General features: G+C 40.6%; 1 protein-coding gene across 7 annotated transcripts in view; it reads left to right on the top strand.

Annotated features, from left to right (window-relative positions):
* The window catches only part of ATRN (attractin), a 223,408-nt gene that overhangs the window by 46,704 nt on the left and 164,042 nt on the right, over positions 1 to 12,662 (top strand). For all 7 annotated transcript variants that reach the window (XM_067533635.1, XM_067533637.1, XM_067533639.1 and 4 more), the window contains exon 2: positions 9,144 to 9,227. In XM_067533635.1, the coding sequence (XP_067389736.1) occupies positions 9,144 to 9,227 (84 nt within the window). The remainder of the gene's footprint in view (positions 1 to 9,143; positions 9,228 to 12,662) is intronic.

The raw sequence follows: 12,662 nt of genomic DNA on the forward strand, positions 1-12,662 counted from the left end.
AACTGTTTCAGGACCCTCCACCCTTGTGGAGTTCTGGGACCTGGGTCCGAGACCTGGGTTAGCACAATTTATTTGTAGGCGGAGTGGGGGTTAGGGCTCAAGCCTGAGTCTGAGCCTGGGCTTACATTGCAGTGTAGCATATCTTTAGGGTGTTAGAACTTCCAATATTTCAACACAGTTGGTATTATCCTACAGATTTCCTTTTTCTTCCTGATAACTAGGTAAATCTGTATCGGTGCATAATTTTCAATTAACTATTGTAGCACAAAAGAGTCCATGTAATACCACCTAAGGTAGTTTCTTTAACATGCAAATCATAGAATCATAGAGTTTGAAGGGACCTCAGGGGGTCATCTAGTCCAACCCCCTGCTCAAAGCAGGACTAACCTCAGTTAAATAATCCCAGCCAGGGTTTTGTCAAGCCGCAGTTTAAAAACCTCTAAAGATGGAGATTCCACCACCTCCCTAGGTAACCCATTCCAGTGCTTCACCACCCTCCTAGTGAAAAACTTTTTCCTAATATCCAACCTAGACCTCCCCCTGCAACTTGAGACCATTGCTCCTTGTTCTGTCATCTGCCACCACCGAGAACAGCCTAGCTCCATCCCCCCTGCAACCTTCTTTCAGGTAGTTAAAGGCTGCTATCAAATCCCCCCTCATTCTTCTCTTCTGCAGGCTAAACAAGCCTAGTTCCCTTAGCCTCTCCTCATAAGTCTTGTGCTCTGCCCCCTAATCATTTTTGTTGCCCTCCGCTGGACTCTCTCCAACTTCTCCGCATCCTTTTTGTAGTGGGGGGCCCAAAACTGGACACAATACTCCAAATGTGGCCTCACCAATGCCGACTAGAGGGGAAGAATCACTTCCCGCGATCTGCTGGCAATGCTTCTACTAATGCAGCCCAATATGCTATTAGCCTTCTTGACAACCAGGGCACACTGCTGACTCATATCCAGCTTCTTATCCACTGTTACCCCCAGGTCCTTTTCTGCAGAACTGCTGCCTAGCTCGTCGGTCCCCAGTCTGTAGCTGTGCATGGGATTCTTCCGTCGTAAGTGCAGAACTCTGCACTTGTCCTTGTTGAACCTCATCAGATTTCTTTTGGCCCAAACCTCCAGTTTGTTTAGGTCCTTCTGTATCCTATCCCTACCTTCCAGGGTATCTACTACTCCCCCCATCTTAGTGTCATCTGCAAACTTGCTGAGGGTGCAATCTACCCCATCTTCCAGATCATTAATGAAGATGTTGAACAAAACCGGCCCCAGGACCGACCCCTGGGGCACTCCGCTTGTGACCGGCTTCCAGCTAGACATGGAGCCATTGATCACTACTCGTTGAGCCCTATGGTCTAGCCAGTTCTCTATCCATTTTATAGTCCATTCATCCAACACACACTTCTTTAACTTTCTGATAAGATTACTGTGAGAGACAGTATCAAAAGCTTCGCTAAAGTCAAGGTATATCATGTCCACTGCTTTCCCCACATCCACAGAGCCAGTCACCTCTTCATAGAAAGCAATCAGGTAGTTCAGGCATGACTTTCCCTTTGTGAATCCATGTTGGCTGTTCCTGATCACCTTCCACTCTTCCAAGTGCCTTAAAATGGATTTCTTGAGGACCTGCTCCATGATTTTTCCAGGCATTGAGGTGAGGCTGACCGGTCTGTAGTTCCCCGGCTCCTCTTTCCTCCCTTTCTTAAAGATGGGCACTATATTTGCTATTTTCCAGTCATCAGGGACCTCCCCCAATTGCTACGAGCTTTCAAAGATAATAGCCAATGGCTCTGAAATCACCTCAGCCAACTTCCTCAGCACCCTCGGGTGCATTGCATCCGGCCCCATGGACTTGTGTATGTCCAATCTTTCTAAATAGTCTTGGACCTGTTCCTTCAGCACTGCGGGATGTTCACCTCCTTCCCATACTGTGCCACCCAGTGCAGCAGTCTGGGAGCTGACCTTGTCTTTGAAGACAGAGGCAAAAAAGGCATTGAGTACCTCAGCTCCTCTCCTCTGCCACTTCTGCCACTAGGTTGAAAAAGTTCATACTTGTCTGCAGCATTGGAAGCTTAAATTTTCATGTACTTCACTACAGTTTTCGTAAGGATGATTCTGTTTGTAAGGGGTATGTATTTGAAGGGACACTGCTACTCACTGGCCTGCAAAAGCTAATGTTTGCGTCTCGGGTATACCACTGACCTTTGCAATTCGGCAAGGAGAAGAGATTTAGCTTCGATAGATGTTAGAAAATCATAAGGTAGATGCATAGGTTTAGTTTGTTTCTCTTGTGCATTTTTGGCAGCTGTTTTTGTCTGCAGTTTAAACAAAAACCTACTTATGTCAAACCATATGTGTGCCTTTCCACTTCAAACAATGTATGCAGTCTTTGAGAAAATAAGCAATTATGAAAGAAGAGCTAAACTCTTAATTCATTTGGGATGGGATACTGCAGGACTAGTAAATAGGATGTGAAGCCTTTTAGTTATAGATCAGCAGTTTAAATTCAACTATAATAATGGCTGTTAAATAGCTCATGTGCAATTAATATTTGGTTTCATTCCAAGTCTTAGTGAAGAGGTGTCCACATCACAGCCAGCACTAATGAGCACTGTTAACTGTATTTTAGAGAGGTCAAGGATGTGATGGGCTGTAGGAATAGAACTATCTGTTGGCCCCTACAGTTGTCCTGTGCAGGCCTTGGTTATTTCATGATAATGAAAGATCAGTGAAGGATGGGTAGGAGGAGTCTTACATTGCTTGTATTGTACTACTTATGTAGATAAATAGAAGCCAAGTACTTTTTAATGTTTGTCACCAGTATCAAATTAACCTCAAATGTTACTGTGCTCTGCAAATAAACACATCAAGTTATGTGACTGAGTGGTTCTATTCTATTGTAATACAATTAGTTTAGTCTGTTTTTTTTACTTTATGCACTTTGTTACTAGCAAGGAGGGTTACTTGATATATTGGGTTGATGAATTAGCCTGGTTGCTGTCTGTGTAACTAGAGTTTTTAGAGGAATGCTGTCAACATATAGTCATTTGTCTTTTAAAAAACCCAAATCTTTCTACTACTAATAGTCTGAGATTATGAGAGGTGAAGGTGCTAAATCTGATTTACTGTGGTGGTCAGTTTTGCATCATTCAGTTGGTCCAGTGAAACTGGATTGGTCACTTTCACTCTCTGGTTCACTTGTATTAGTATTTTATTTTTGTGTGGGTTGTTGGAACCGTGTAGGAGGATCTCAACACAGAAAATGCTTTTAAATAATAAAACATTACATATTACATTTTGTAAGCTTTTTTTCAGCAAAATCTATTGTCCCTTTGTACTGCTTCATCTTCTCTTCGATTTGTAAAAAGCTGAAACCCCCAATGTTCTTGGCTTGATAACTGTCTTGTATGTGTGTAATGATGGTGCAAGAAATAGTTAGGCGCTTTTGAAAATGTAGTCCTGAAGTCCCATTTTTGAAAACAACTTGAGTACCTAGAGCCTAAGTCCCATGGAAAGCCAATGATGCTTAGGCTTTTAAGTCACTTAAGTGCTTTGGAAAATTTTACCACAGTTCTATGAATTGCCATCTATTAATGTTTAAAATGAGCTAATTGCATTTGATATTTTTTTTTTAATCCAAAAAAGTTTGAGGTGTATTTGTAAAACAGATATTGTTTACAGCATTTTTCCATCCTGGAGGTCCTCCAAGTCCTTCTTGGAGCTCTGAAGGTGTTAAACCTCTCTAGAACATTCCCTTAATTTGTTTGCCTATTATCCTTACACTACAGCAACTGCTTGTCACAGTCAAGAAGAGAGGCTGGAGACCGTTAAAGCCTAAACAGTCCAAAAAAGCTTCTTATAGAATGATGTAATGCACTGCTAGTTTAGGACAGAACAGTCAGAATTCACAACACTTGACGTATGCATCAGTATATGTGTACAATTTTTAGTTCATTTCTAGGTTACCCATCACCATAGTATCTAAGTGATAAAATTGTGAGTATATAAAATACGGATGTCAGTGAGTCAAACTGTATGAGAATCAATGATCGTATAGGACTCAAGTGACCTTTATTCCCAGTAGTAAGTTAGCAAAAAGATCTCTTATCATAATGGTTCTAGTTTGTCATATCATCTGGGGACGGGGTGCCACATACCTAACATAATGGTACCAGTTACACGACAAAATCTCCCATAGCATAAGTGCCTTACTCCTAGATCATATGTTTTGTTCTTGTTCAAAGGGAAAACCAAACCTTATTTAAGGCCATGACTGGGCCTCTACCAGGCTCAAGTAGAGTACTTAAATGTGGTAGATTTTGTGTAGTGTAGACAGAGGACCAGTATTAGAAATGTTATAGGGTTTTTGTTTTTCATTGGTATTGGGAACCTAATTTAACTTCTTGTACATTTGTTTTTGTTGAATTTAAGGATAATACTATAGCCTTAGCTGGTTTTGGTGCCAATTATTTCTTATCTTCAGCTTGTGGTTTCTTCATAGAATAATACCATGTGTTCTTTAATACCAGACTGTGGTTATGACAACTTAGCTTCAATTTTTTTTTGCTTTAGAAAGGGTTGAACTCTGTAATACTACTTAGGTATAGGTGGGTGTATTTGTTTTCAATGAAGTATGTTTCAAAGGTTAGTGAGGAATGAAATCATTTACAGATTCATATTCAGATCTTGTTTTTACCAAGGAAACTTGCTGATGAAGTCTTCAGGTTTTTTTAACTTAAACAGTTCATTTTGTTTTTTTGTTGTTCAAATGTATCTAAGTTCTGTCAATGTTGGAGTGCATAAGGTTTCCCTAGGTCTGACATGGCTAGAGCTGGAATGTTTGAGATGTTATCTTACATTACCTTTGATAGTTCTTTTCTGTAGTGAATGCCAGAGTAATCGTTTCCAGAGCTGTTTGTTCATAATGATTCCTGGGTAAAGGCTGCTAGTTGTTTGAGGGCACGTCAGATTGCGTAAGATTGCTCTTTAGATCATAAGATTTACTTGAGCTTCCAAAGTCTGTTTACTATCAGGGCAGGTCTACACTGCTGGCAAAATTTGGCAGCAGTCGACGGGAGACTCTGCATGGCTTGCGTAACTCCCGTCGACTTCATAACTTCCCTTTAGTGCACTGTCTCCACTGCCCTGCATTGACTGGAAATGCGTTCCTGTCGACGCAGCGCTATGATTTTTGGGGAGGTGGTTTTTTTAGATCAACTTCCAGATTGATTGAGCATGTCTTCACTCCCGCTCAATCAAACCAGAAAAATCGATCTGACGGTGGCAAATTCACCATCATCAGTGTGTACATAGCCTCAGTTGCAAGCAAAGTGCCTCCAGAGTTGAAACAACAGTGTACTCAAAACATTAAGACCATTAAGAGGACCAAATTTTTCAAATATTAGTGGCTAAAATTAGGTACCTGAGTCCATGTTTAAAAATGTAAATGGATAGTCTAACTTTTCAGAAATGCTGAGCAACAAAACAAAACACAACCACAACTTCCTGAAGTCCGTAGAAGCTGCAGGTGCTTAGCACACTTCTGAAAATTGGGCCACTTCTTTAGTTGTCCAAAAACAGACTTGGTGCTGAACTTCAGGTTTTAAAGCTTTGGGCCCAGATATAGTAAGCTGGAAAGTATAAAATATAGAACTGTGCGGAGAATGGAAAGTGAATCAAAACCTCAAAATTTGTTTTAGTTCCATTTAGTAACAAAACCCCAAAATTTCAAATTTCTCAGTGAAACAAAATTCCAAAAATTTCATTTTGGGTCTATCAAAATAGCTAGTTTCAATAAAATTGGAACATTTCACTTCCATTTAACTTTTGAAAAAAAATCTAAACAAATCATTTACAAAGGAAAAGTCAAAACATTTTGTTCTTAAAAGTTGGAATGGGACATTTTGACATTGTTGGAAATTCTTCCCATTTTTGGTGAAATCAACATGATTTCAAAAGTATTTGGTGGAGCTGAATTCTCCGAAAATGATTGGGATTAAAGCTAGACAGAATCAGCTCTAATAAAGTATACTTCTTTGAGAACATGCTAAATTTTGTAGAAAGTATGTTTAAAATACAAGCATATTCTCCAGTAGAGCAGTCTGTGGCTGTTCACTTGCCAGAAAATGTTGCTGTAACATGTTGATTGCTACTTATTCGGTTTTTAATGCCACAATTCTCTTGTAAAATTTTCCACTGGCTTTTGGTACACTTCTTTTTATAATGCATTTGTGAGGAACCACTAAGACCACTTGGGCTTGTTTTATGTGAATCAGTTAAACTAGCCAGATAGTTTTGGCTCCAGGACTCTTGATCATGCTCTCTTCCCTAAATTCCAGTGGATTCTCTCATCCTGTCTCAGGATGAGTTGCATGTGTTGATGAGTTGCATGCTGTGGCTCCTCCATGAGGTAAAGATGTTGCTTAGCACCAGTCAATAGTTAAACTGAGGAAAAAGGCAAGGAATTGTAACTTGCAGTGGTTTTAAGTCTCACGAGCCCTAGGGTTCCAGAAGCCTGGTAAGTTTGTTAATACTAGAATGACCCAAGTGTGGAGGAGGCTGAATGAAGTGATGGCTTAGTACTCAGTTCTCTTCCCAAATGGAGGGTGAGAGGAAGGATCTGGAGAAATTTTTCACATTTATCTCCTGGGAAGGACTCTCACTTCCATGGTTCCTGAAATAGTGGGGACTTATGAGTGTGTAATTAAAAAATAGAGTTTTCAGTTGATATAATAATTGAAACAGAAAGTAGGACATGAGATACAAAGCCAGGACACTCAAAAAGTGCAGTGCTTTGGAGTAACTGCATTTTCTGCAGCGTGAGGTTGGGTTTTTATAATACGGTATGTTAGAATTTGCTAATTAATCTTGACTTGCGAGGTTATACTGGGTACCTGCTGTTATAAATGGTTTTTTCTTCACCTTTTAGTAAATTTGGATTTTATATAATTTAAAATTTTTATTTGTGTTGCTAAAAGTGGAGTATTCATATATTCACTGCAAGTGACACACAGGTCTGAGTCTTAACTGGCTAATTTGAATGCTAATTTGGAAGTAATTACTCCCAGGGAGAAAAGGGAACATATGGGAAATACACAGTTTAATTTAGGATACTTAGTCATTCACCCCACACCAGTACAGCTGATGCAGCCTCTATTGCTCTCGAATTCCTCCATGGGTAGGTTTTGGGTGTTTTACGCAAACATCTCAAATGCTAGATTTTATGAATCTGCTAAGGGGTGGCTAAAATCATACGTTCAATATGTATCCAGTAGTGATGCATTTTAGCAGAGACAGTGCAAAGTAATTTTGAATAGTTTATGGGGAAGCAAAGTGATTTGAAGAAGTGGTATTTTAAAAAAATAAACATATCAGGAACAGGAACCATTGTCCTTGATGTGGGTTATCAAAGTCTTCAAAGCAGAAATGAGTTATACCTAATGCAGGCACTGGCAGAAAGGGTTATTACATTCTCAAATGAAGTGGAGAGTAAGCAGAATTCAGTACATAAGTCTTGGACAAAAGTCTATAAAATGAGTCCAATCTAGACTGGACCATGTGTTTCTCTATAGGCCTGGTCTACACTTGTGGCGAAATTTGGTGGCAGTCGACGGGAGATATGCAAGCTACGTAGCTTGCATATCTCCCATCAACTTCCTAAATTCTAATTAGCACAGTGTCCCCACTGTGTTGTGCTGTCAGGAAATGCTGTCGCATCAACGCAGCGTTAATCTTTTTGCGCGGGTGGATTTACTGAGTTGACTTCTGGATCGATTGAGCGGGTCTCCAGTGCTGCTCAATCGATCCCACAAAATTGATCTGGTGGTGCTGACAGTGCCGCCGAAGACATGAATGAAGACATACTGTTAGACTCTGCTTTTGAAAGTAATACTTTTGTGTTTTGAAAGTTTTATTTTTGTAGTAACTTTGCAGTTTGTTTAAACAAATCTTTCATTTTCTGTTTGTCTTCACTACACTGCTTAAAAACAAGCACCTTGTTTCATCAAATTTGACTGCTCTATTAAGGGAAGTACTGTTGCCATCCTCCCTACATTACTCTTTTTGTATCTGTCTTCATTTATGGAAGAAAAACCCTCTCTCTTAAGTTGTTGGTCTGAGAAGGATACCAGATGAGAATACCACTTTAAGTTTCCTGATGCAACTTGTGGATAGCCTGACTAGTCATGAGAAGGGGCACAGACCAAGAGTGCAATAGCAGAATCCTAATTCTGATCCATTTGGGGGTGGGAGGGAGAGGGGGTGGGTTTTGTTTTTTTAAAATAATGGCTATTTGTGACTGGTCCCTGGGTACAACCTGGACTGTGGGACACAGCAGTGTCCCCTTTTACTCTCTGTGTCAGGGTTCCTTTCACACTGCACCGCTAGTGAGGAGCAGTCCCTTCAGGCCTCACTTGCATGTGAAGATACCCAAAGCTACATGCAGGCTCTCCCAGCCTCTCTTGAACTATATAAAGGGAGACAGCAGCAAATCGCTTCAGCCTTTCACCCCAGAAAGACTGTCTTACACTGCTTGACCAGTGCAGGCTCGTTAATTAGTAAGATTTGAATCAAACAGCTTTTTTCATCCTTTGGATGTTGCAGGCAGGTGACAGTTCTTAATACACAGGCTGAATTCCCTTCTCAGCCTGGGACCAGTCTCCCCAGTTCAAAGTCTTTGTCTTCCCAGTCTTCCTGTTGCCTTCAGAGTAGGTGGGAGAGGACAGATGAGGTCTCATGATGTCACTGCCCCTTATTTTATACTCTCCATTCATGTCCCAGGGAATATACCGGCCCAGACATGTTCTGGCAGTCCTTGCTGAGTCCCAGAGTTGAGCAAACCTCATTGTGTTATGCTTGTGCAACTGTCTCTTATTGAATTTTAAATCTGTTGTTTACAATTCCCCTGCTGGTCAATGGTTGTTTAATGCTTACCTAGGTGTGGGTTGCCACCTTTGTTGTCACTGGAGAGCCACTGGAGAGCCACAATGGGGTTTACAAGGTGCTATTTTGAGATACAGTGCATCATACCATTCAATAAATAAAAAACTAAAGCTGGGTGTTTTAATCTGGGTATTTTTTTTTAAACTAATGTGTTTTGTTTTTCCAAAGCATTTAATCATATTGGAAACCTACATTTCTAATTTTTATTTACAGGTTAACTGGATCTTCTGGATATGTAACAGATGGGCCTGGAAATTATAAATACAAAACAAAATGCACATGGCTCATTGAAGGAAAGTAAGTAGCAAACATCCTAATTTTTAGAGGGCATTATTTACAGTGATTTTAAGTGCAGTTCAATTAAGTGTAGTTCATATTAAGATCTTGGTTTCACTCACTTTTGTGAATTATGGGAAAACACTTGCACAACAACAGACATGGCAGTTTCTCTCTTTTTTACCTTTGTGTTAAAATGATTTAAATGTTATGGTTGCAAACCCTCCAGATTTACTGATTTCAGATGCATGGCTAGACTGCATTTGTAACTTTTATTCAAAATGCCAAGGGGGGCAGAGAGCTAATTTTACAGAATATCCCGTGCATGAAAAAAATCAGTTCAAAGAAATGCTGCACTTCTGTTGCTTTCCAAATGTGTGTTTACTCATTAGGTCACAATGACTTCAGGGGAATGGTTGACTTTCTTACAAAGGTCTCTTAAAGTGTAAAAAGACAGTTGGGAATCTCCCATGTCAACACCCTTTTGTTGCTGTGACATTTTTATTGCTGTTAGTGATTTATTCTCTTGCAGTAATTTTAAGAGTGACACTTTTAGTGTTTAGCCTCTGACTGTCATCTGATTAATGGTTTAGCCGTCATAAGTGGTTGTGTGTTAGATTTTGTGTGTGTGTGACTGCTGGTGCCAGAGCTACAAAATCTGTCTAGTTTTAAAACATTTGAGCTGTCAGCTGCCATGCATCAAACAACTTAGCTTTAAATGAGTTAAAGCGGCAGAACTGTATCTGGAAAGAGGCTAAATGGACCGGTTTCTAAATAAAGAAAGTCTTGTGATGGAATGAGTGACTTCACTTGTGTTGAAATTCATGGGACTTGAGGTCACTCAGCATCTTGCAGGATCAAGTTCCCTAAGATCTTGAAACAGCAAAGAATATGTTTTTAACAATCTTCTCTGTACATTTAGTTTCTGTTGGTTTTATAGAAAAATGTAAGACTCCACCCAGTTTCGATTTTCAGATAATAGAAGATGTCTATGTTCGTGTCTCTGGTACGTTTCTTAAAATTCCCAAAAGCTCAGCAATTCTGTTATAACAAGCTTTAATCTCATATCACTATGATACAGTTTTCTATTCTGAAGAAAATGTTCTATCCACAGTTCCCTAATAAATATCAACATAGCTAATCATAGTTCGTGTGTAGCATTTCCTTCCATGTATCAGGCTGCTTTTCCAGAAAAACTTATATTTTGTGAGGGGTAAGATACAGATCTTCTTCCTCAGTGATATCACATCTTTGATGTAGAGAGATGTGTATGATGAACCTTTGTTAGTTGAAGTGTTGAGCTGCACACAAAACTCTTCCAGCGTCTCCTTCTGACTTGATTTTAGTTATGGCATCAGAGGATAGTTTAAATGAGGGTTCAGGCTAGACAGAAAGGAAGTGATAGAGAATTATCCTGCCAAAAACAAAATATATGTCCTTATAGAAACAGTATGTACTATCTCTGGTTTGCCAAGTGCAAATGTATGCAGAGGACTTCAGAACCACTAAGGAAGAAACAGAGGTTCCAATGCAGGTGAATTCTTCCACTGTCTGGCAGTCTGGGTCTTCTACCAGGCAGCAAGCTTGATGCCAATATCAAGATTTTGTCAGAGCCATCAGATGATCTCTTTCATTATACATCCTCCCCCAGCAACCCCCTCTTTAATTTTGGAAGTCTGTACTTGGATTACCTTGGACCACTGGATCCTAGAAACTGTAAACAAGGGGTATTCTATCCAATTCCAATCCCTTCCTCCTATCCCCTTCCTCCTTCCCTGTCCCTTTTTCAGGAAAAAGACTCCTTCTACAACTTGGAGCAGTAGGGAAGATGCTCTTTATGTTCCAGGGGGCGCTTTTTATTCCATTTTTCTTATCCCAAAGAAGGAATGGGTGGATGTTCCTTTCTGGCCCTTTGAAGCCTCTGCAAATTCATCCATCATTGAAAATTTACCATGGTGACTCTGGCTTCAATAATTCCCTTGTTAGATACTTAAGACTGGTTCACGGCTGTCAACTTCCAAGACACTTACTTGCACGTCCATGCATCCAACCCACAAGAAATACTTCAGATTTGTAGTAGGGACATTTCACTACCAGTACAAAGTCTTGCCCTTGGTCTTCCACAGCACTGAGGGTATTCACAAAGTGCTTGGCAGTTGCGCAGCTCATCTGAAGAGATAAGGAATCCATGTCTATTCAGACCTCAACTACTGACCAACCAACTCAATTCATGTAACTTTAAAGCTCTTCACCACCCTGAGCCTCAGAGAAATTCACACTTATTGTGACTCGAAACATAGAGTTTGTAGGAGGAGTATTAGGGTTTCCAGGCAGCAAAAGCTTATCTACCACAAGAAAGGTGTCAAACTGCAGTGGACCTCATCAATCAACTCTGAGATCATCCAAAGTCGTCAGTAATACATTCCTTAGACTCTTGGGACACAGCCTCATGCACCTATGTGATGCAGTTTGATAGACTTTGTCTTTGCTCCATACAAGAGGGGTTGAAATCAGTGTATTTACCCAGCAGACACCATATGGTCACATGGGGCATAGTCCCAGAAAACGTCCTCTCCTTGTAACAAATGGTAGAAGGACCCTTTTCAGGTGTTCAAAGGAATATCCATCACTGCATCTCTACCTGCCAACATACTGGTGATGGCCACCTCTAGTCAGGGATGAGGGTCTCACTTAGTTCACCTTCAGACAGAGAGACTATGGTCCCCTCAGGAAGCTTGCTGCACATAAAGGTCCTGGAACTCAGAGCCATTTGCCTGAGATGCAAAGCACCACCATAACTGTGAGTTATGTCAACAGACAGAGAGAAGACTCTTCTCACTGTGGCCCGAGGCCATTTGGCTCTGGAATGTGTATATTCTGAATCAAATCACACCAGTGGTCCTTCACCTTCCCAGGTTTCAGAATCCTTGGCAGTTCTCAGACAACCACAAATGGTGTGTCAAAGAGGCAGTTCCTCAGAACATCTTCACCAAGCGGAGTGTCCTGTAAGTAGATCTCTTTGCCACAGATCAGAACAACAAGTGTAAATCTTTTTATTCCAGCCCAGCCTCCCTGATTGATGCTTTTCTCACCTCTGGGACACTGGAATTTCTGCTGATCCCCATGATAGAGAAGAGTCTGAGGAAACTGAGGCAAGATGCAGGATTGATGATTTATAGCCTGAGCATGGGCCAGGTATTTGGATCTGATGAACCTCTCAGCACAGCCCGCATCACCTGACTTGCCCTATCTGACACAATCTTGCAGAACAACAGTTGGATTCTACATTTGGACTCTTCATATTTAGCAACCTGGCTGTTGACATCCATCCACAGAAGGTGTTCAGCTGAAATTCAGAATACTCTGTTCAAAAATAGGAAAGCTTCAACTAGACTCCTTACAAAGCCAAGTGGAAGATGGCTTTTTTATGTGGGCATCTCAGCACCAGCAACACGC

Source organism: Emydura macquarii, unplaced genomic scaffold (genome assembly GCF_026122565.2).
Source record: "Emydura macquarii macquarii isolate MOO-44397 ecotype Brisbane River unplaced genomic scaffold, CSIRO-AGI_Emac_v2 contig_3345, whole genome shotgun sequence".
In the NCBI taxonomy this organism is placed as follows: Eukaryota; Metazoa; Chordata; order Testudines; family Chelidae; genus Emydura; species Emydura macquarii.